We start from the raw sequence: 25,863 nt of genomic DNA, 5'->3' as shown, positions 1-25,863 counted from the left end.
TGGCTTTGAAGTCCACTAGATAGTTTGGCAAATTCCTTTTTCAAAGTCCATACCTCCATAAAATTCTCATCAACTATATCCACGATTTGATCAAATGAACTTTGATGCTCTTTTAAAAAATATTCCTGTTGGCTTTCCATATTGTTCCAAGTGTCAATTAATATTTTCCCAGATGAATATAGTCCAAAAGTATTAGCACTATTGATGTTAGGCTGATTGTAGTTTGGTTGCTGGGTTAATATCTCTCTCCTTAATTCAATAAGGTTGCGCCATTTATAATTCACCATATTTTGACTTAACTTCATCCCCCATTTAGTGTTCATCAACCTGAGGCTGCAAAATATACCTGTGGTACTGTCTCCTCATACATGACCATCCTCCTAGAAATTTAAACTGTGTATTTCCAATGTGCAGCAAGGAGTTCCTATGGTTATTGCTGTTTATTCCTCACTTCCTTGCCTACTGGGGTGACCATTCCGATACAGAAATCCATTAATTTGGAGATTTCCCCTGGACCATTGGGAGTATGAGGGTAATAGTGTTTTATTCAATAGTTACTCTGCAGAAACCCAAGCAAAGTTTCCATTCTGCTACATGGAGGGAAATGTTAACTATATTTACTTTAAGTGATAGAGGTTACAGGCCCTTTGTATTATTTAAATTGCTTGTTCCCCCCTATGCTACACCTTATGTAGCCACATATTCCAGGCTATAACTCACTTGGTCTGAAAGATCAGGAGTTCCCCTTGGTCCCTCTTCTCAGTGTCAAAACTGCCATTCATGAGAACATAAAGCGTTTCTGCTGTGACTTGTGCAACTCCCAAGTGGCCCAAGATGCAGAGTGATCGCATGGTGTCCAGCAATATGTTTGAGAGCATTAGCATTGCAGGATTGCAATGTGAAAATGCAGGGCATGGGGAAATGTTGTCTATTGCAGAAGGTGGGGTTTCTGGGTTATCAGCCCCAGATACTTATGTGGCAGAGTATCTGGTATCCCAAACAACTCTGTCCCTGGTTATCTCTGCACAAGTTCTCCAGGATAGTGTCTCAGGCACAACAACCTTGAGCTGCTTCATCAATGACCTTCCTTCCGTCAGAAGTGGGGATGTTCACCAATGATTGCACAAAGCTCTGCACCTCTCTTGACTCTTCAGGCCCTGAAATAATATGTGTCCATATGTATCAAGATCTGGCCAACCTCCACGCTTGGGCTGACAAGTAACATTTGTGTCGCAAATCTCACTTTCTGTGAGGGCTGGACTGGTTTGTCCCATTGAGGCAAGGAAGGGATGGTAAGATGAAAGAACCTTGGGTGGCAAGGGATGTGGAACATCTAGTCAAGAGGAAGAAGGAAGCTTAATAAGGTTGAGGAGGCAAGGATTAGACAGGGCTCTAGAGAGTCACAAGGTAACCAGGAAGGAACTGAAGAATGGACTTAGAAGAGCATAAAAAAGCTTTAGCAAGTAGGATTAAGGAAAACCCTAAGGCATTCTACACTTATGTGAGGAACAAGAGGATGGCCAGAGTGAAGGTAGGGCTGATCAGGAAACTTGCGCCTGGAGTTGGAGGTTGTAGGGGAGGTCCTTAATGAATATTTTGCTTCAGTATTCACGATTGAGAGGGACCTTGACCTTTGTGAGGCCAGCTTGAAACAGGTTGATATGCTGTAAAAAAGGAGGATGTGCTGGAAAGTTTGAAGAACATAAGGATAGGCAAGTCCCCTAGGCCAGATGGGATATACCCAAGGTTACTACAGGAAGTGAGGGAAGAGATTTCTGTGCCTTTGGCGATGATCTTTGCATTCTTACCTGTCCACTGGAGTAGTACCTGATGATTGGAGGGTGTCAAATGTTATTCCTTGTTCAAGAAAGAGAATAGGGATAATGCTGGGAACTACAGGCCAGTCAGTCTTACGTCCGTGGTGGATGAATTATTGGAGAGGATTTTGAGAGACACGATTCATGATTATTTGGAAAACTGCAGTTTGATTAGAAATAGTCAGCATAGCTTTATGAGGGGCAAGTCATGCCTCACAAACCTTATTGAATTATTTGAGGATGTGACAAAACACATTGATGAAGGTAGAGCACTGGCTCGGTGTACATGTATTTTAGCAAGGTGTTTGATAAGGTTCCCCAAGGTAGGCTCATTCAGAAAATAAGGAGGCATGGGATACAGGGAAATCTGCCTATCTGGATACAGAATTGGCTGGCGCACAGAAGACAGAGGGTGGTAGTAGATGAAAAGTACTTTGCCTGGCACTCAGTTCTGCAGGGATCAGTTCTGGGACCTCTACTCTTTGTGATTTTTGCAAGGTTTGTGAAGGTTTGTAGCTCAGGTTGAGGTTTAGGGCGTAGGTTTGCTTGCTGAGTTGTAGGTTTGATATCCAGACATTTCAATACCTGGCTAGGTAACATCATCAGTGGTGACCTCCAAGTGAAGTGAAGCTGTTGTCACCTGCTTTCTATTTATATCTTTCTCCTGGATGGGGTTCCTGGGGTTTGTGGTGATGTTGATGATGATGATGTTGATGACATCACCACAAACCCCAGGAACCCCATCCAGGAGAAAGATATAAATAGAAAGCAGGAGACAACAGCTTCACTTCACTTGGAGGTCACCACTGATGATGTTACTTAGCCAGGTAATGAAACATCTGGATATCAAACCTACAGTTCAGCGAGCAAACCTACACCCCGTTGTGATTTTTATAAATTATTTAGATGAGGAAGTGGAGGGTTGGTTAGTAAGTTTGCCAATGACACGATGGTTAGCGGCATGGTGGATAGAGTGGAGGGCTGTTGTAGGTTGTAACAGGACATTACAGAATGCAGAACTGGGCCAATAAGAAGCAGATGGAATTCAACCTGGAAAGGTGTGAAGTCATTCACTTTGGAAGGTCAAATTTGAATGCAGAATACAGGGTTAAAGGCAGGATTCTTGGCAATGTAGAACATCATAGGGATCTTGGGGTCCATGTCTATAGATCCTTCAAAGTTGCCACCCAAATTGATAGAGTTCTTAAGAAGGTGTATGGTGTGTGGGCTTTCATTAGCAGTGGGATTGAGCAAAGGGTGGGTTACTCTTTGGAGGGTCGGTGTGGACTGGTTGGGCCAAAGGGCTTGTTTCCACACTGTAGGGAATCTAAAAGTCATGCTGCAGCTCTATAGAGCTTTGGTTAGACCACATTTGGAATCTTGTGTTCAGTTCTGGTCACCTCATTACAGGAAGGATGTGGGAGCTTTAGAGAGAGTGCAGAGAAGGCTTATCAAGATGGTGCCTGGACTGGAGGGCATGTCTAAGGAAGTAAGGTTGAGGGAGCTATGGCATTTCTTGTTGGAGTGAAGGAGGATAAAAGGTGACTTGATAAAGGTGTACAAGATGATGATAGGCACAGAAAGAGTGGATAGCCAGAGACTTTTTTCCCAGAGTGGAAATGGCCATCATAAGGGGGCATCATTTTAAGGTTTAGATTGGAGAAAGGTTTAGGGGAGATGTCAGAGGTCTGTTCTTTACACAGAGAGTGATGGGTGCATGGAATGCACTGTCAGTGGTGGCAGTGGAGTCAGGTACATTAGGGACATTTAAGTGACTCTTGGTTAAGCACATGGAGGATAGGAAAATGAAAGGTACATAGGTTAGTCTGATCTTAGAATAGGATAAAAGATTGGCAATACATCGAGGGCTAATGTACTAGGCAATGACATTCTCCAAGAGAGAAATCAGTCATCATCCCTTCATATTCAATGGTGTTACCATCACTGAATTCCACTTGATTGGTACTTCAATTATCATCTGCAACAACGACATACAGTGGTAGCAGTGAGTACCAGCTCCAAGATGCACTTCAGTAAAATTCAAAGCTAGTCTGAAAGCACCTTCCAAACTATGACATCTGACAACTGGAAGAAAAAGGACAGCAGATGTATGGGAACATCATCAACTGCAAATTCCCCTTCATGTCAGACACAATCTTGACTTGGAACTATAACACCATTCCTTCACTCTCACAGGGTCAAAATCCAGAAACTCCCTACTTAAACAGCATTGGGCTGGTGCCCATGCACCCCAAGGACTGCATCAGTTCACCATCATTTTCTCCAGAGCAATTAAGGATATTCAATAAATGATTGTGTAGTTAGCAATGCTCATATTCCATGAGCAAATTAAAGAAAAGCTTGCTATTTCCCTTTGGCAGGCTTATTTAGGTCCACCATGGAACTGATCAAAATGCACCCATGCAGATTCTAACCTAAAGTGGCAACTGAAGATGCATTTGCTTTATCGGGCCACAAATTTCACATTAAAAGGGACCTATTATGTGAAACAAGTGAAGATTTTGCATCGTACATTTTCAAAACTTATCCAGCTGCATGACTGATGTTAATGAGATTATGGAACCATCAACCTCTTTTGGAGGCTATTATTGCCCCTGTATGACACTACTGACAGCATGAAAGCTAAGTGATAATATGCCTTGTATTCCTGGGATTACAAGTCACACTAAACATAGAAATCTGAATACAAACACAGTGAACACAATGCAAAGAAAAGGAAACACCTAAAGGTTATTCATGACATATTGTGAGAATTGCTGGAAATAACTGAATAGCTTTGCTACAGAGCCAGCACAAACAGGAGAGGCAGTAACAAATGGATACAGATTTATGCTTACAAGTATAAGAACCAGAGGTGACTTGCGGACTTTTTTTTAAAACAGGTAATTGTTGTGATCTAAAATGCACTGCTTTAAAACAAATGGTAGAAGCAAATTCAATGATAATATTGGAACAATAAAGTCTGTCATAAATTTGTGAGGGAAAATTGGTTGCAATATGTGGCAAGAGCAGTGGGAATAATTAGACTGCTTGGCTAGAGAGCTACCACTAGCATCATAAGTTTAATGGGTTCCTTCTATGCTCTATCATTCCATTTTTATGCCTCATGAGGTACCGCTGAAGTGAGTGTTTCTCACATTTTCTGTTTATGTTTGAGGCTTACAGTAATTGCAATACTTTTCTTGATAGTTTTAAATCGCCAAAGGAAATCTGGGATAAAGCCCAAGCATATTTAACACAAACATTCGGATTTAATCAAACTATATTCTTTGACACTTTTGAATATAACTTCTTATTAATGCTAAACACATTGAAAATGCATCAAACATAAAAAAAACAGCAGTGAGTCTTTTAACAGTGTTCATCATTTGTAACTCAAGATTACAATAAATTGTTTAAATTTGAAAAAAACACATTTGATTCAATGCTGTTATGCACCTATTGCTCAATAGAGAGATTGAAGGGTACTTATTACCTGGAGACTAAAAAGGATTTGTGTAGAAAAATTATTACAGTTTTTCAGGAAAATTATATTTTTGATTTCAACATGACTTGATTATTACACACCATGTTCCTACATGCAACAGCTGAGTAGAACAAGCAATGAGTAGAATCCAATCATTGTGCTTCACAGAAAGTAGAAGCTATCCTCAACTTCACTGAGGGAGTTAAATTGGGATTGTATAATTGATTGTTAGGAATAGTTGTTTTCAGCAAAGTGTTGTTAATGTGCGGGAAATTTGTCATGCTCAAATGGCATGATTGTGTGTTTTATGTGTTGTTCAGTTTCTTGAGGAATTTAAGCTGCTGTAATTGGCATCGACAATGTTGAGGCAGCATGGGGGATGGGAGCTGAGAAGTGCTCATCCATTAAACTGGGAGAGCAAGAGAGGGGCAGACTCATAGGAGCCAACTCTATCTGCTTGGTGCATGTACCAGGTGTGACGTGTGATCCCTATTGTCTCCTGGGCTGCTCATAGCAATGCTCAAGGGATTAATCTTTCATGCTTTGAGTCTCCAAGACAATGTGGATAGATTATCAATCCTGTCATGCACTAAGCAAGATGAAAGGTGGAGATTTCAACAGTGTTTCAAACTTTACTTCAGATGAAAAATGACAGGGGCAGAAATGATAGAGGGAGAACTCCAACAGTAGCTTTCAATCTAAAGTCATACTAAAATCAATGTGATTTTGTGAAAGGGAATCATGTTAACCACGTTGTTGTAATTATTTGAAGAAGTAACACATAGTATGTAAAAAGGGGAATGAGTGGATGTACTGCACTTAGAGTTCCAGATGGCATTTGATAAGGTGCTACATCAAAGGTTATTGGAGAAAATAAAAGCTCATGGTATAGGGGTTAACATGTTGAAATGTATAGAACAACAGCTGGCTGACAGGAAACAGGGAACAGGCAAAAATGGGTCACTTTCTACTTGGCAAAATCTAATGACTGGAGTGCCATACTGATCAGTGTTGGAGCCTAAACTTTTAACAATTTATATGAATGACTTCAATGATATGACTGAAGGTCTGGTTGATAAATTTGTTAATAAGTAACTATGTTGTGAAGAGGATGCAAAGAGACTACAAAGGGATATAGAAAATGAGTCAAAGATCTGGGAAGGAAGTACAATATGGGGGAATGTAAGATTGCCCATTTTGGCAGGAAGAATTAAAATGAATTATCTAAATGTATTATTTAAATGGTAAAAAGGTGCAGAGCTCTGGAATTACCACCCCATCAGTTTATTCTCAGTCATCAGTAAAGTGATGGAAAGTGTCATCAACAGAGCTATCAAGCAGTACCTGCTCAGTGATGCCCAGTTTAGGTTCCTCTAGGGCCAAGCAGCTCCTGACTTCATTACAGCCTTGGTTCAAACATGGATTAAAGAGCTGAAATCCAGAGGTGAGGTGAGAGTTGCTGCCCTTAACATCAACATCACATTTGATGAAGTGATGCGTCAAAGAACTCTAACAAAACTGCAGTCAATGGGAATCGGGGGATAAATTGCCTTTGGTTGGAGTCAGAATTGGCACGAAGGAAGATGGCTGTTGTTATTGGAGGTTATTCAACTCTGGTCCTGGATGTCTCTGTAGGATATCTTCTGGCTCAACCATCTTCAGCTGCTTCATCCATGACCTTCAATCCATCTTAAGCTTTGAATTGGGGATCTTCACAATGTTTAGCATCATTCAGATACTACCTCAGGTCCTGAAGCAGACCATGTCCAAATGCAGAAGTTATCCAGGTTTGGGTAGACAAGTGACAAAGAACATTCCTGTTTCACAAGTGTGAGGTGATAGCCATCGTCAACAAAGCAGAACTTAACAGTAGCTCCTTGACATCCAATGGCATTACCATCACTGAATCCCCCAGATCAACATCCAAGGAGGTACTAATGAACAGACATTGAATGGGGACTAGTCATATAGGTTCTATGGAAACAGAAGCAGATCAGAAAGTAGATGAATTTGGGTCAAGTGGTGATGAAGAAGAAGGGACTTAAAGCCTTAAATGTCAGAATTCCAACTGAATCCTGATTCCTTTCACCCTCCTATCTGGACTCATACTATCTCCTTCACATTGACAACTTCCAATAATCTCCAGGCTTTTAACCTTCCCCATGCCCCCGGTTGTGGCCTCTGACCTCCAGCACCACTGAACAGGACCTCAATCACCTCAGGTCTCATTAACAGCCCTTCCTTACGGCATATATCAAATTAACGTTTGCTTGCTACATTTTTCTCATTTATTTGGGATCAAACATAACTATACCCTGTATTGCTGTATACATACAACAAATGTGGGTTTATTTTAGTTTTAACTTTATACAAGTGAGCTGTTCAGCTTTTAATTAAAATTTGTTGCAAGTTGTGAAACAGATTTGTCTAAGTACGCGATCATTAATAGTTACCCAAAAATCAAAGAATCAAAAGACTTACTTTTGTTTTGGAGTCTAAGATTTTAACACCATAGATTGAGATTTGTAATTCAACCTTGGGAGTCTTCTGACCCTCAGACTTCTTGATATGCCTCGCAAACTGAAAACAAAAAGTGGAAAGTCAAAATTGTGACTGTTATTACCCCAGTATTTTTTTGCTCAAAACAACAATTTTGAGAAAAACTTTCTAACAACCTGAACAAATTTATCATAAATTATAACCTGAAAAACAAGTGCTGTATTAAGATTGTTTAACACTTTAGACAATCTACGAAAAATTACATTATCATTGAAGCTGCATTTCTAATAAATTCGACTGGATCCAAAACAGTTAACGACTGTGACTTTGAACATCTCACTGTATGAGGAATTTTGTTGGCTTTACAAAACAACATGTTTAGCCTTCTTAAAACCTGGTGCTGCAATTTCTCATTATGCGTTCCATCAGATCATTATTTAACTGTGTTTTAATGGTCACCCCCATGTTGAGGATTCTTGCACATAGTTGTGCCTACCTCTGGACCAACGGTTCAAGTGCCAATTATTCCAGAAGGATGTTGTAACATCTCTGAACGGGTTGATTAGAAAATATCATGGTCACTACCAGAAGGGTTCTTCTGGTACAGTGATAATGCCCATACCTCTGGGCCAGGAGGCCCATGTTCAAGTCCCACTTGCTCCAGGGATGTGTAATGACATCTCTGAACACGTTAATTAAAAAATAGAAAAGTAAACCATTACTATCTCAAGTTGACTCATTAGTAGCATGTCCTTTTGTTGCTGTATCACAGTTACTGAGAGTTGTCAATAAAATTAATAAGGCGCAACGTTTATTCATGAAGGTATTTACCAGTTAGCTTTGGAAGTAACATATGTAGAGGAGATATTACTTCAGTATTATATGTTTTCTATGTACTACCCTCTCAGCTTCTAAAACTATCCATGGCGGCAAACAAAGTGGCTTTATATTTGTTAGGAATGGCATGGCAACTCGACCTAAAATTAACACTAAAGCAATTTTAGTTTGCTCCTCTAGGTATCTAATAGACCAGATGTTTTACATGGACTTAGATACTTTGTAATTCATTTATATGGTGTTAGTTACACACTGGCATTAGGACGCTAAAATCCCAGGAATAAGAGAAGGTAAGAAGTAGGAGGAGTAGGCCATTCATTCCCTCAGGTCAGTCTCATCATTCAATAAGATCATTGCTGATCTGCCCTGGGCCTCAAGTCCTCTTTTGTGTCAGCTCATTATAGTCCTCAGCTCCCTGGTATTTCAATAATCTATCTACCTCCTTTTTAAATGCTTTCAATGATTCAATCTCCACAACTCTCAGGGTAGACAATTCTCGACATCCACTACCCTATGGGAGAAATTTTTACAAAAATCTGTTTTAAATGAATGCCTCCCTATTCTGGAACTATGTGCCAAAATTTGAGATTCCTCCACTAGTGATAGCATCTGCTCAATATGCATACTGCTAAGCCCCTCAAAGGTTTGCATGTTTCAATCAGATCACCCCTCATTCTTCAAAATTCGAATGAAGAAATGCCTAAGCTGTTTAACGGTTCTTGATAAGTCAACTCTTTCATCTCAGGAATCAGCCTACTGAATCTTGTTTGAACTGCCTCGAATGCCAGTATATTCTTTCTTAAAAATGGGGATTGAGACTATATACAGTAAAGCTTGGGAGAAAGATATCCACAAAGGAAGGAATTACCTGTCAACTTACCTTGACTAAAGAGCTGGGTGAATTACTAAGTAGAGCCAGTTGACCTCTCCTTACCCAGGAGTTTTATGGTTTGGCATATCTTATCTGCAACCATACCACATTGCCCAAAGACTGGTTGTAACAATACTGTAGTATCATTCTAGTGGAGGGTGTACTGTGCTGCCATTTGTGAATTATTTATACTGGAAAATAATACTGGAACTACATCCCCCATTGCAATTGCAAATCATCTTAGAGAAAGGTCAAGGAAAAATAACCATTTACCCTTGGTATCACAAACAACTGGCCTCTAGATCCACAGTTATAGGTTATTACTGCAAATCTGCTTCTACTACACACTTGGTTCTGAAAAGAAATTGCTCTATTCTAAAAGAGAAATACCATAGAATAGAATCTTTGGTATAAAAATTCTAGCTCCCATCAGCTGACAAGTCAGCTAATGACAAATTGATCACAATACTTTATTTAAGAAGGTCGAGGTATTTTCCACCATTGTGGAAGTACCTCCTCCATATTTCCAAAAATACTCTCTCCAACATCAATAAATCATACCTGGGATATAATTCCCAGACTGCCTATAGTACTACGGGTCTGGTCTAACAAGCTCTTCAAACAGCTTAAGCATACCTTGTAATCCCTTGCATTCTAGTCATCTGTGTATAACATGGGGTTCCATCAGCCATTTCCTCGGTCCGATGATGCCACTTTAATAATGTGTGCATTGGATTCCCAGGTCTCTTTGGGTCTCCACCGTTTCCACTTTTTTCACTAAAATGTTTAGAAAATAGCCCTTGCTACCCTCTTTAGATCCAAAAGGTGGATGACTTCATATTTGCCTGCAAGAGGATACATTTTCTAGTTTTGTGAACTCATTTAAAGCACCAATAAATCTTTCTAATTTAGTCCATCCATCTATACTGCTTGCAATGCTGCCCATTTTTGCTTTTAGCATATTCAGAGGTCTACATTTTTTCCCATCCTCTAAGTTAATCAATAGTGATTGGTGGAGGTTCCAACAGAGATCCTTATAGGATACCACCAGTCTCATTCTGGCAACCTGTTTCTTGTCACTGAGCCCTTCTTAACTTTTTCTTAAACTTAATTGAAAATGATCTTCATTACCTCCACATATCATTCTTAAACTTAGATGGTATCAAGAAAACATGAGGTTAAAATATGTTCCAAGTCAAATACATAAAAATACTTTCACTGTGACACAAGTATTCCACAGAAGAACAGAACATATTCTGGAACTGCCAAAACTTTAGGAGTGATTCAGAAATAGTTCACAACACTGCCAGTCCTTCTGAGACAGATGTACTTTGAAGATTTAAACACAGACTGGTTTTAACTTCAAAAATCCAGGTACTTAGGAAAACAATGAAACCACAAAGTTCACAGTTTGGATCAACTGAATTTTACTGCACAAAAATCAAAGAACATAAAGACTAACAAATACACCTTTCATTCTTCGAAACTCCAATGAGTATAGACCCAATCTGATCAACCATTGCTTTCATCTTTCTAAGCAGAGTGAAATTATTTGTATCAATGTTTTGAATTCTTCATGATGTTGGGAAATACTTTTTTGGAGTAGGAGGACATCTTCATTCTTTTGGATTATTCCAGTCCAAGATTACTGGATCAGTAATTAAGTAATAGATCAAGCAATGTGGTTGAGAGCTCAATGAATCTCACCACAGAAATAAGATGGTTAGATACAGCCTGAATTCAAAATCTATCTTATTTTATTGTTTGAAGTTCAATATCCTACTGCTAAAGCTTTATGTCTTCTGAAACATTAATTGCTTTCTTAATAGCTCTGTGTACTGCATCCTATTTGTAAATAATGACAGTGATCAATGGTTTGCCAACCTGCCCGATTCCTATGTCTTCCACCTGAGGTACTACTAACACTACATGACAAGTACAGCCATTGCAGGAGGCAGCAACAGATAGTCCACCATTTTTTCACTGGTAAGGGAGTGAGGGTGGAGCAAGAAGGGAGAGAGACCAGTACAGGTAACCAGTAGTTTGTTTGGAACTTTGCAAAGAATGATCTAACTGTGAGAGGACAGTAATGGAGCCTAGTTCTTTATGGTTCTTCAAAGACAGATTAACTAATGTCCTGACATGTGGAAGGAGAAATCATTTATGCACAGTGACTAGTGGATCTGAGACAATGCATCCTCAACTTTTCTTACTGAGAAAAGCTGCTTTAAATGTGATCTTTTAATTTCTTTCATGTGGCCATATTCATACAGCAACTTAAACGGCCAATCTGTGCATGTCCACAATAGCAACTTCTGTATCATCATGTAGCAATGCAATTTAGGGACAACATTGATCCAAAGCATCTTGACCCCTGTTTGGTTGCAATTAAGGGAATATTAAAATAAATTTGTTGCTGCTGGAATCTCAAAGATGGGTTTGGAAACTCTTTTTCCTCCCTCTATTCAAGTTAAAACCTGGAGGTTGTCTTCCTGTTACCAGAATTGCATGTGAGACAATATATTGTACTGAACTTGCCTTTGCCAAGGGTGGGTTTATGGATGTTAGTATATTGGAACAGTTACCATTTAATAGTTAAATAATATACTCTTTGTTAAATTTCCCAACAGACCTAAGGTATTCTAATTTCTTCTTTTGTTTATTGCACTTTAGCTGTGGTACATGAATAAATTACGTTTTGCTTCAAGATTGATAGTTTAACCAATTGAATTGCATCCAAAATGCAATGCAAAGCATTTGCTTTTAAAGTCATAAAAAGTTAGGGCATAGGCTATCTTCTTAATATATTTTGAAGGGACTTGGTCTGATCCATAACAAGCATAGGAGATCTGCCTAACCCCAGCTCAATTTTACGCATCACTCATGTAAAATGTTGTGTAATTTAGTGCCAGCATTGAGGGATAAACCGTACCAAGTTTATTTTCTAATTATTTGTTCTGATTTTTCAAGAGCAGACTGTAAAGGTCCTGACCAATCTTTTGGTCAAATGAACATGTGAAATACGAGACATATCAACAAACACATTGACTTGGACCCCATTTACCACTCCTGGGAAAAAGAAGAAGAAATGGCATCACTACAGGAAATAACATCACCAACTCAAAGAAACCCAAACATATAAATAGAAAGCAGGAAACATCAGCAGTGCTTCATCCAGACGCTCACTGAAGATGTTACCTAGCATGTTGATGAAACGTCTAAAAATGAACCTTCCAGCTCAGCGAGCAAACCTACAACCAGAACCTCAACCTGAGGTACAAATCTTCTAAAAGAAAACATGGAACTAAATCTAGGGCAATAATAAAGGAAAAGCTCCAACTATGGTGTGATTTTGTTAAAACAGCATTAAAACATACTATCAAAAAGCAATAAGAAAGTGAGAATTAAAGAAAGGTTGCCTTCTTTTGAAACTATTTACAGATTTTCAATGCAAATTTTATAAAAACTATTAGCAACTATTTATGATGCACATCAACTGCTTCTCTCAGTTGCCAAATTGTTTAGTTGCTGGCTTTCCAGACTGTCAGAGGTACAGTTGGCTGGTTATTCCATCTGCTTTCTGTTGATCTGCATAGAGACAGGACTAACTGATTAAAAGGTCCTGAAGGGCAACTAATTTTCTTTTCATGGTACCTCTGGGGAATAATATAGAATACATCATTCTTTCATTAAAATAATTACTTACTGTACTCTCTGTTCTAAACTCACTTGAGGGTAAGATTTCGGAGTTGTGCTTTTAGAAGCAAGGGCATTAACCTCCCTGACTCAACTTTAGCAGCAACAAATTAAAATGTCTGGTTTCTGCTGAGTGTATTTCTTAAGTATAATTTAGCTCTCCTCTAACTCCAGTCTCACCGCTAATAATAATGATTCCTTACTTCTTGATTGAATAATTAGCCACTGAGCTGGTCAACTCCAGCCAAGGCTATTCATGTCGAGACATAAAAATTAAAATTTTTGTGAAGATTTATTTTGTTTTGCTTTGTAAATTTGCAGGTCCACATTTGAGGCAATATATTACCTCAATAACACTGTTGTGTAAACGACCATTCAGTTAAAATGGCATAGAGTAGAAGCATTTGCAAATGTTCCGCCAGCCCACTCCAACAGCCAGCCCCACGATCTAGCTAGGAGAAAGTTAGCATTGCCGATGCTGGAGATCAGCGTCAAAAGGTGTGGCGCTAGAAAAGCACAGCCGGTCAGGCAGCACCGAGGAGCTGAAGAGTCGACATTTTGAGCAAAAGCTCTTCACCAGAATTTTGGGGGGGGGGGGGGGAAGGTGAGAGATAAATAGGTGGGGGGATATGGTTGGGGGGGGGGGGGAGGGTGGAAGGTAGCTGGGAAGGCAATAGATAGATGCAGATGATGGGTGAGGGTGATAGGTTGGAATGGATGGTGAAACAGATGGGGGGGAAGGAAGATGGACAGGTAGGATAGTGCAACAGGACGGTGTTGAGTTGGAGGGTTGGATCTGGGATGGGGGGGGGGGGGGGGGGAGGGGAGATAAGGACATTGGTGACATCGACGTAGATGCCATGAAGTTGGAAGGTCCCAAGGTGGAAGATGAGGCGTTCCTCTTGGAGGTGTCGGGTGGCTAGGATCTGCTGGGGAAGGAGGCATGTCCTTGGTGAAGTGGGAGGGGGAGTTGAAGTGTTCAGCCACAGAATGGTGGGTTTTTTGGTGCGTGTTGCAGAGATGTTCCCTGAAATGGAACGCGAGTTGGTGTCTTGTCTCCTCGATGTAGAGGAGACCACATCGAGAGCAACCGACACAGTAGATGAGGTGTTTGGATGTACAGGAAAATCTCTGCTGGATGTGGAAGCATTTTTTGGGGCCTTGGACAGAGGTGAGGGCGCAGGTTTTGCACTTCTTACAGAGGTAAGGGAAGGTGCCGGGAGGGGTGGGTGAGTGGGTTGGTGGGGGACGTGGACATAACAAGGGAGTTGTCGAGGGAATGGTCTCTGTAGAATGCTGATAGAGACGAGGACGGAAATATATCTCTGATGGTGGGATCTGACTGTGGTGTCGGAAATGGAGAAAGATGATGCATTGTACCTGGTGATTGGCGGGATGAAAGCTAAGAACGAGGGGGGCATTCTATTCTTGTTGTAGTTGGAGGGATGGGATTCAAGGATGGAGGTACAGGAAGTGGGGGAGATGCTCTGGATGGCATTGTTGACCACGTTGGAGGGAAAAGTGCGATCCTTGAAATAAGAGGTCATCTGGAATGTTTTGGAGTGGAATTGCTCTTCTTGGGAGCAGATATGCCAGAGGCAGAGGAATTGGAAATAAAGGATGCGTTTCTACAGGAGGGGGGGGAGGTGGGATCAATGGGTTTGAAGTAGATGTCCATGTTGAGTCGGTCACTGGAAATGGAGATGGAGAAGTCCAGGTAGGAGAGGGAGGGTCTGAGATGGTCCAGGTGAACTTGAGGTCAGGGTGGAAGGTGTTTGTGAAGTTGATGAACTCTTCACCCTTCTTGTGGGAGCACGTGTTGGCACACATACACTCATCAATGTAAAGAAGGAAAAGGTGGGGAATGGTGCCAGTGTAACTGCCTCCTGTTAAAAAAAAACTATCCCTTAATCCCAATTCCTCTGCCTCCACTGCATCTGCTCCCAAAAAGATAAATTACACTCCAGAACATCCCAGGTGGCCTTTTGTTTCCAAGACCTCAATTTCCTCTCTCGTATGGTCAACAATGCTCTCCAGTACACCTCCTCCACTTCCCACAACTCCACCCTTGAACCCGATCCCTCCAACCGCAACATGGATAGACCCCCGTTCCTCGCCTCCCATCCCACCAACCTCCGGATACAATGCACTATCCTCCACCATTTCTGCCATCCATAGTCAGACTCCACCACCAGAGATATATTTTGCTTCTCACGACTACGCCCGAAACATTGATTCTCCTGCTCCTCGGATGCTGCCTGACCTGTAATGCTTTTCAAGCGCCACATTTTTCAACTCTGCTATCTAACTGCCTCATTATACTGCTCAATCTAGTGGGTTGAATGAAAATATAGCCACTTGTTCATTTCCATTTCTGCATGTATCCTATGATCCAGTCAGAAATTAGAAGTCAGTACCTCAGAGCATCACATAATCACTCACACCAGTTGTTGCAAGCATTAAAGTGCAGGTACATCAGCCTAAGAGTTTAGCTCAATGAGGGGACACATGATTAATCACTGAGCAGCAGTAAGTAATGGTGCAGAGCAAGTTCCTGGGACCTGTAGAGTAAAAGTAAGGAAGTTATGCCTCAGTTTCACAGTGCACTGGTAAGATCACATCTGACATACTCTGTAGGGCATCAATCACCATTCATACAGAAGGACACTAATGCATTGTAAGCAGTTCACAGAATGTTTACAAGACTATTATCTCGAATGTGTGGATTACCTTAGGAGAAAAGGTTAGATAGGCTAGCCTTTGCTCTCTGGAATTTAGAAGAGTCAGACGTGATTTAATTGAAACATTTAAGAGCCTGAGGGAAACTGACCGGGTGAACATTGAGAGGGTGTTTACTCTTGTGGCAGAATCTAGTTTAAAAATAAGGGCTTGCCACCTAAAACCAGAGGTGAGGAAACAACTCTTCTCTCAGTGTTGATTCTTTAGAATTCCCTTACTTGAAAGACAGTAGATGCAGAATCCTTTAAATATCTTAAGACAGAGACAAATAGACTCTTGATTACCAAGGTGATGAAAGATTATCAGGGTGTGCAGGAATGTAGATTTGAGGTCAAAATCAGATCAACCATGTTCTGGTTGAATGGTACCGCAGGCTGAAAGGACTAAGTGGCCCACCTTGTTCCTTGTGTGTATGTTTACATGTCTTTGGAGTTAAGTAGCATCCTTCTGACTCAAAGGAAATAGTGCCCCTGAGTCAGAGCTGAAGGTTGTTATTACTCAATTATCTTTGGCAACGTGTGATCATGTGTCTCTGCAGATGAAGTCGTCGATAGATCAATGGTGACAAATGACAAACCTCCAACAACTACCTTCTCTGAACTTGCAACATTTTTGATATTGTCAGATCGTTTTGCTTGGAATGTAGCTATTGGTATCAGTCACTGAATTTCGGTACAGTCCATCTGCTGCAAGGAGATCTACCACCCAGCATTCTCTCTTTTCTTTACACTTTCTCTAATGCATTGAAGAAGGGAAGAGCAATGAAAGTGATATATTGTATATCTGTTGAAATTTGGATTAAACTATGGTTAAGGTTAGGTTTGGGTTAGAAACAAACTAGCATTCATGCACTCATCAAGATTGGGGGTCACACTGTAGAACTGTAATCCCTCTGTGCAAAGCAATTCAGTAATTCAATGCCTTTTAAATATTGTAATTGTACTATCCACTACCACTTCCTCTTCCATACATACACTATCCCTAGCGTGAAAACGTTGGCCCCCAAGGTTCCTTTTAAATCTTTCCCTTCTCACCCTAAACCTATGCCCTCTACTTCTGGACTCCCCCCACCCCAGGGAAAAGACCTTGTCTATTTCTCCTATCCATGCCCCTCATGATTTTATAAACCTCAAGAAGGATGACCGAGATATAGTGGCAAAATACAGTGGTTGCTGAAAATCTGAAACAAGCACAGAGCATGCTGGAGAAACTCAGCAGGTCTGGCAGCATCTGTGCAATAGAGAATGAGTTAACGTTCAACTGCAGTATGAATTCTTCAGAATTGAAACAACTTGGAATATTACATTTTTTCAAACTTTTGTCAGAGGCAGAGGAAGGGCAAAGGGGGCAGATGCTGTACAGGCGTAATTTATTGTGATGAAAGAAAAAAAGACATGTAAGATGGGTGTACGTTAAGTTGTGAATGTGTCCTCTCTACTGAGAGCAAAGTAAATAAGACATTGGTCTAGACTGGGGGATATGTTGGAAAATACTAGAACAGATATCATGCAGTCAAACCCCTGAAGCTGTTGGATGCAATATTGAGATCTCCAGGTTGTAAAATGGAAAATTAGGTGTTGTACCACAAGCTTGCCTTGTGCTTTGTTGAACATTGCAACAGGCCCTGTTTGGAATTGTTAGCATGAGACCACAATGGTCATTGACTCCCAGCAACTGGGAGGTGAGGATCATTTCTACTGAGACAGCTGACATACTCCACAAAGCGATCACCCAGTCTGTATTTGATCTTGCCAGTGTAAAGGAGACTGCAATTTGAGTAGACTAGATTGAAAGAAATACAAGTAAAATGCTACTTTGCTGGAAGGTGTGTTGAGAGACGGGGGTTGGGGGGGTGGGGCTTGGATGGTGAGGAAGGAGGATGTGAATGGGCAAGTGTCACACCTTCTGTGATTTCATGGGAAGGTGCCACGGGGAATGAGGAAGACTTAGGAACGATGAAAGAGTGGACCAGGGCATCATAGAGGGAATGGTCTCTGCAGAATACTTACAATAGAAGGAAGGAGATGATGTGTTTGGCGGTGGTAACCTGCTGAAGATGATCCTTTGAATGCAGAGATTAGTCGGCTGGAAAGTAAAGACAAGGGGAACCGTATCATTGTCCTGGAAGTTCAGGGCAGAAGTTCAGGACATGGATCAGACATGGCTGTATGAACCACAACGTGAGGGGAATCCGTGGTTAATGATAAAGGAAGCCACATTGGAGGCAGTTCACTGGAGGGTGCCATCATCAGAATAGATGCAATGGGGATGGCAAAACTGGGAAATGGAATGGAATCCTTTCAGGAAGCAGGATGTAAGGAGTATGAATGAGGTAACAGTGAGCACGTAATGGATACAGAGGGCAGCCTATCCTCAGAAATGGAAACAATGAAGTCAAGGAGGGAAGGGAAGAGTCTGTAGAGAGGACTTATTCTCTTCCTTTCAGACCTTAACATACATTTATTTTTCATCCATTTTTCCTCTTCCACCATTAAGAACAGCTTCTTTGTTGGGTATCTACACCATCTGTTCCTTTCACTTTGCTTCCACTTCAGCCCAAAGTATACATATATTTAAAAAATTCCAACCCCTTTCATTTCTGAAGAATCATCACACTGGATTCAGAACATTAACCCGGTTTCTTTCTCCACAGATGGTTGACATATGTTGCATTGATATAGAATTTTGGTTTCAGATTGAAGATTACAGTCTGGGTCCCAGTCAAATGTGAGCAGCCACACGATCTCTGCACGTTTGAATCAACACCATAGTATAGTGAAAAATGCTGAAGTATTGCCAAGTATTTTTCTGAAGAAGGGTCACTGGACCTGAAACATTATCTCTGCTTCCTTGCCATAGATGCTGCCAAACTTGCTAAATTTTCTCAACAATTTCATTTTTGTTTCCGATTTCCAGTTCTTTGATTTTTTTTATTGCAGAGAATGTCTTGGTATGTTTTTCAAAGATTGTCTGACATAGTATTCATGTCAGGCTGAATTCAACCCTGCTCATTTACATACTCAGGGTCAAATCTATTAATCTGCAATATGACATATTACTCAAATTTTGACATATAAACTCACTTTTACTTGTGTTATTACATTAATGTAATTTCCATTCCAGTCATTCACTCAGTCTGTGGTCAGAATATCCTGTTTTCAAATGTTTGTGTGGTCGCATCTGCTGCAGAAGCATTCTCTTTGTGTGCATGGAAGCTTTCACCTTGGCTGTTTTTCATTACATATGTCCAGCTAAATAGGTGAATGAATGCATATGGTCTTTTGCCTGAAGACCATTCTCACTGTGGTGTAATTACCAAGTCTGAAACCAATGAACGGTAAGTTTTATACCATCCCTCAGTTTCCTGCAGGTTTTAACATTTCTCTCTCTGCTGTTAAGCAGTGGGGCTTGAATGATTTGACTCTCTGGCCCAAAGGGAATTGTTGGACAACTTACTTAAGAAGCAAAGGTATAAACAGTTGTGAAAGAAAGGATTAAAACAAAGAACACTGGTTGTGGAAAGGCAAAGTAGAGGATGAGAGGTGACCTCATTGAAAAGGTGAAAGGGTAAATGATGAGAAGATGTTTTCATGTGTATATTTAGGGTTTGAGATAGACATGTTCTTGATCAGCAGGGGACACGAGTATTATGGTGAAAAAAAAAGTGAATATGAGGAGTGTCAATTGAATCATGATCTGATCTAATGGTAGAACAGTGTTGAGGGGCTAAACGGCCTCCCCCAGTACTATTTCTCACAGTCTCATGTGTTAATACCAACAGATGATTGTTTTTAGGCTTGCTGTTTTCATTTTGTGATCAAGGAAAGAAACATGATGACAGGAACTCCCATGGAAGCTTGAAGACTTGAGCTTACATGGATGTTACAAAACACCAGAAATTGATCACAAATTCCTCATTTTTTAACATTCGCAAAGAACCTAGTGTAAAAATTTACGAATAATGCATGAGTAAATATGCAATTCTGGCTCATTATAATCCAACTTCATTAAAATATGGGCTTTTTAAAAATTCATCAACTTCCTCTTAAGAGTAGAAAGAAGCAAAAATATACTTTTCAATGGCAAGTTTACAAAAAGATCACTGTAACACACACCTTGCATAATGTAACATTCAACTCGGGAACATGCATGACACTCAGCACGCCTTGCAAATATATTAAATCAACTGAAGTTTAACCATATCCTTTTGTAACGTCTAATGGAAATGTTTCAAAAATGAAATAAACAGGAAGTCAAAAAGTCACTACCTCTTCTAGCTGATCTTGACAACCATAGTGACCGTTCGCATGGTTTAGCTGTATCTTGCCAGTTCATTGTGACAGATCCATATCTTTTTTCAAGGTTATTGAATATACTCTGATACAATTAAAGCAATTGATGGGAAAACACTCCTCATTCACTATTTTAATTGCATTGAAGTTAATTTTTAAATGGCACAAACAGGTGTCTATCTTTGATGAAACCTACAGTGTAATGCAATTATCACAAACAGAATATTGCTTGCACGTGCATTGTATTTTTGGTTATATTATTCTATCAAAAGATAAACAATTCTACTGTCCTTTATTTCAACATTTTCAGTAGATCAATTTTAAATCTACCCTCTAAAGTGTCACTATCTCGGATAAAGAGAAGCAGCATATGATAAAGGGTTACGGGAGAGAAATCATATCCACAATTCCTCTTCATGCATGTTATGCATTAGATATATGTTAGGTAAGTAAGTAATGTCTGAAATATCATGCTTAAATATGAACTAAATTGTATAAATTGTAGACTAGCTTATTGAAGGTTCATTTCAATCTTTCTTGTCTCTACCCTGCACCTAAAAACTGTCATCTGTTTTCAATTACAATGGCATTCTCACAATGCACTGAAAGGACCTTCACAGAAACGATGTCAGAACCTATAATTGAAATGAAATATGTGTCTGCTGGAGAAGTCAAGCACTCCATCATTCATTTCAGGATTCCAGGTCCAGGTAAATTCTGTCAGCAATTACATTGGAAATTTCTTTGAAATGTGCTAATTCGCACAGAACACATTTTGGTATTGAAACCAGCTTCAAAAACAATACTGGATTAACAGAACTTCACTGTATGCATGTGTGTTATTGGTCTTGTAAATGTCTCTGATTTTTGAAGAAACAAAAAATTAAAGATATCACATATTATTGCTTATTATTCCCAACTCAGGCGACTGAATGTGTGGAGTTTGCACATTCCCCCCCATGTCTGCGTGGGTTTCCTCCGGATGCTCCGGTTTCCTCCCACAGTCCAAAGATGCGCAGGTCAGGTGAATTGGCCATGCTAAATTTCCCGTAGTGTTAGGTGAAGGGATAAATGTAGGGGAATGGGTGGGTTGCGCTTCGGCGGGTCGGTGTGGACTTGTTGGGCCGAAGGGCCTGTTTCCATACTGTAAGTAATCTCATCTAATCTAATCTTTAAAACTTCCTGCTTAGTTTCATTATAGCTGCAAATGTGTTGCTGGTCAAAGCACAGCAGGTTAGGCAGCATCTCAGGAATAGAGAATTCGACGTTTCGAGCATAAGCCCTTCATCAGGAAGACATGAAATGTTGGCTTCTACTTTTTAAAACTTTATTCACAGAATTGCCCAATGCCTAATGTCCCAGCGAACAATTAAGAATCAGCCACATTGCTGAGAGTTTGGAATCACTTGCAGGCCAGACCAAGTAAGGATGGCAGATTTCCTTCCCTACTGAACATTAGTGACCTTGGGTTTTTATGACAATCAACAGTGTTTACAGTCACCATTTTTCTTTAGATTACTTACAGTGTGGAAACAGGCCCTTCAGCCCAACAAGTCCACACCGACCCTCCGAAGAGCAACCCACCCAGACCCATTCGTCTTCATTTACCCATTCATCTAACACTACAGGCAATTTAGCATGGCCAATTCACCTAACCTGCACATTTTTGGACTGTGGGAGGAAACTGGACCACCCAGAGGAAACCCACGCAGACACGGGGAAAATGTGCAAACTCCACACAGACAGTTGCCCGAGGCGGGAATTGAACCGAGGTCTCTGGCGCTGTGAGGCAGCAGTGCTAACCACTGTGCCACCACACCGCCCGTAAACTTTTCTAAATTTTGTTGAATTCAAATTTCATCAGCTACCAATCCATTCAGGTACCATTTAATTGTTTGAAACATAAACTGCATTATTACTTTCTCAAAAATTCCAAATTTGCGCAGCATTTTTGAGTGAAGAAATTTTCTCTTTGTCTCAGTCCTTAATGGTTCTTCCGTACTCTGAAAATTTTGGCCAAACTTTTGCCGTTGAGAGGGTACATCTGAAGAGATGTCACCCACCATGCTTTCATTCTGTGGCGGAGACAGCAGGATGAAACACAGTCAACAGCCTCAGGAGGGAGTTTGAAGGTGCTCTCAGATGTGGCTGAGTGCCAACATTACCTGTTTAGAAAATCTAACTTGGCTTTTTGAAACTTTGGCTAAGCTGTATAAAGATATTTAAGTCCTCATTCCTCCATCTTCCACCAACATCAACATCCATCCATATATATGCACATCAACTGCAGAACCAATCACCCAGTATCTACTGTGGAGCACTGCAGAGATTGCAAAAGAAAAACTTTATTAGTCATCTCAGAAATCTCTCATTGTACTCAACACTGAAAGAAAACTCATTAATGTTCATAAAATCCATTCAAAGAGTTTAAATCTCAAGTGGCAAATGTGTTGTAATGAAAAAGCAATTCAATAATCACATCAAAGTCCTTTCAAAGCACTTTGAGCTGTGAATCAAATTGTGAACTCAATAACCTCCCTGCTTTGTGGAATAATCAGTGTTAGAGCCTTTACATTCAGCCAAGTATTCATAACAAGCTCAGAAGTAGTGACAACCCTTTGGAAATGTCAACTTGGAAATTAATGGAACTGCAGGGACAGCTGGCTTGTTTCTAAGCTACACCAGATGTCCTGTCAATCATTGCACTCCAACAGCAAGTGTTTACTTTTTAAAAATTTCAACTTACAGCTGTGGCCTGTTCCTTCTTTTCATTTTTAAAGAGGTTGGACAATTTAAATAACTTCAAATCATGACACTTAAACATTCTCATTGGAATGTTAGGAGTATTTACAGCTCCTGCAAAACTGTCGTGGTTTCAACACTACAAGTCAAAGACTGTGCAGCAATGAAAATGGAGTGTGTTTTAACTTAGCACTGATGTTACACTGGTCTCCAGAGTTTAGTTTTCCTGCCTGTTTGATTCACATTCTGTCCAACTCCCCTTGCTAGCAAAAACAATGTCTTCTAGAAATGGTGGTAGGAATTTCACATCAGGTCAAAAAGGTTCAAAAAGTCAGCCCAATTCTGCAATTTTGTTTTGCCTTTAATGTGGACACTATTGGCTAGGGTAGATTTATTGCCTGCACTTAATTACCCTGCATAAGATGATGCTGAGCTGTTTTCTTGAACTGCTGCAGTACTTGTAGTGTAGGGGTACCCACTGTGAGCGCAGGAAGTAAGTTCCAAGATTTCGATCTAGCTACAGTGACATCTTTTGAAATCAGAATAGTGTAAGGCTTGGAGGGGAATTTGTAGATAGAGATATTCCCATATACCTGCTGTCCGTGTTTTTTTAGGATGTCGAAACTTTGGAAGTTGTTATCAAAGGACTAACGGTGTGTGCGGTCATGCATCTAGTCGATGATATAGTGGCGATGGGAATGAAGGTTGAAGGAGGTGAGCAGCATATTAATCAGGTAGCCTGCTTTTTCCTGGATGGTGTCAAGTTTCAAGTGTTCTTGAGTGCAGTTCAGTTTCTGATCAATGGGCAATCACCAGGATGTTGATTATCTGGATGTTCATGGTTGAAATGTCAGTGGTTGGCAGGACACAATGGCTAGAATCATTGCAACACACAAGTGCCAAGCAAATGTTATTGACCATTAATCAGTCTGTGCCTCGATGCTGACTAGAACTTGTTGCATATGGACATGAATGTCTTCAGCATCTGAGGACATGCAAATGAAGCTGAACATGGTGCAATCATCAGTAACATGCCCACTTCTAACATCAGCATGGAGAGAAAATCATTGAGGTAGGTGGTTGGGCCTTGGACACTACCCTGAGCAATTCCTGCAGTGATGTGCTTTGGATTGAGCTGATTGACCTCCCACAGCAAACACCGATCTCCTTTTGAGTCACATATGACTCTAATCTGCTGATCTCCACTGATTCCAGTTTTACTCGGGGCTCTTTCCTGCTATACTAGGTCAAATATTACCTTGATATCAAGAATAATCACTCTCAGCTCACCTCTGGAATTCAGCTCTTTTGTCCATATTTGGGTCAAGGCTGGAGCTGAGTGATACTTGGGTTAATTCTGACAGGGCTAATGAACAGATTATGAGATAGGGTTAGGGTTAGGAAGTGCTGTTAAATAGCTTCATTGATAAACCCTTCCACCACTTTGCTGATGATCAAGAGTGAACTGATAGAGCTGTGTCTGAGTCATAGTGATGTAGAACATGGAAACAGGCCCTTTGATCTAACTCGTCCACCTTGACCAGATAACCTAAATTAATCTAGTCCCATTTGCTATCATTTGACCCTTATCACTCCAAATCCTTCCGAATCAGACACTATTCCAGTGGCCTTTTAAGTGTTGCAATTGTACCAGCCTCCACTATTTCTTCTGGCAGCTCATTCCATATACACACCACCCTCTGCATGAAGTAGTTGCTCTTTAGGTCACTTTTAAATCTCTCCCCTCTCACTTAAACCTATGCCCTCTAGTTTTGGACTCCTCTGGGGAAAAGACCTTGACTGTTCACCCTACCCATGCTCATGATTTTATAAGGCTCCACAAATGTCACCCCTCCACCTCTGATGTTGCAGAGAAAATAACCCAGCCTGTTCAGCCTCCCCCATAGCTCAACATTCTTGTGAATCTTTTCTGAGCCCTTTCAAGTTTAACAACATCCTTCTGATAGGACGGAGACCAGAATTCCATGTAATATTCCAAAAGTGAACTAACTTATGTCCTGTAGAGTTGCAGCATAACCTCCGAACTTCTATACTTAATGCTCTGACCAATAAAGGCAAGCATACCAAACACCTTCTTCACCACCTCGTCTATATGTGCCTCCACTTTCAAGGAACTATGAATCTGCACACCAAGGTCTCTTTGTTCAGCAATGCTCCCCAGAACCTTACCATTAAGTGTCTGAGACCTGTCTCAATTTACCCTACCAAAATGTTGCACCTCACGTTTATTTAGATTAAACTCCATCTGCTTCTCCTTGGCCCATCAGCCCATCTAATCAAGGTCTACAATCTGAGGTAACCTTCTTTGTTGTCAATTACACCACCTATTTTGGTGTCATCTGCAGATTTACTAACCATACCCCCATATTCATTTCCAAATCACTTATATAGATGACAAAAAGCAGTGGACCCAGCACCAATTTCTGTGGTGCACCACCGGTCATAGGCCTCCAGTCCGAAAAACAACCCTCCACCACCACCTTCTATCTTCTAGGCAATTTTGTAGCAAAATGACTAGTTCTCCCAGAATTCCATATGAATTAATCTTATTAACAAGTCTTGCATGAGAAACCCTGTAGAATGTCTTACTCTGCCTTCATAAATCCTCTTTGTTACTTTTGCAAAAAAAAATCAAGTTAGTGAGACACTATTTCCCATGCATAAGGCCATGCTGATTATTCCTGATCAGTCCTTGCCTTTCCAAATGCATGTAAATCCTGTCCCTTAGAATTGATTAGCATTTGCCCTGCTTTTTGTAGAGTCACACCTGGGAAATTATTTACATTATATAGTAGATGCCAAAGTCATAGCAAGACTGGAACAGTTTGGCTGGGGACAAGGCTCACCTGTGAGCACAAATCT

The 25,863-nt window shown here is 40.5% G+C and overlaps 1 protein-coding gene across 5 annotated transcripts in view; it reads right to left on the bottom strand.

Annotated features, from left to right (window-relative positions):
- The window catches only part of gulp1b (GULP PTB domain containing engulfment adaptor 1b), a 386,308-nt gene that overhangs the window by 77,587 nt on the left and 282,858 nt on the right, over positions 1 to 25,863 (bottom strand). For all 5 annotated transcript variants that reach the window (XM_060827353.1, XM_060827355.1, XM_060827354.1 and 2 more), the window contains one exon: positions 7,786 to 7,884. In XM_060827353.1, the coding sequence (XP_060683336.1) occupies positions 7,786 to 7,884 (99 nt within the window). The remainder of the gene's footprint in view (positions 1 to 7,785; positions 7,885 to 25,863) is intronic.

Source organism: Hemiscyllium ocellatum, chromosome 7 (assembly GCF_020745735.1).
Source record: "Hemiscyllium ocellatum isolate sHemOce1 chromosome 7, sHemOce1.pat.X.cur, whole genome shotgun sequence".
Lineage (NCBI taxonomy): Eukaryota > Metazoa > Chordata > Chondrichthyes > Orectolobiformes > Hemiscylliidae > Hemiscyllium > Hemiscyllium ocellatum.
Note: the sequence above shows the minus strand (reverse complement) of the source record. Positions and strands in the feature narration are given on the sequence as shown.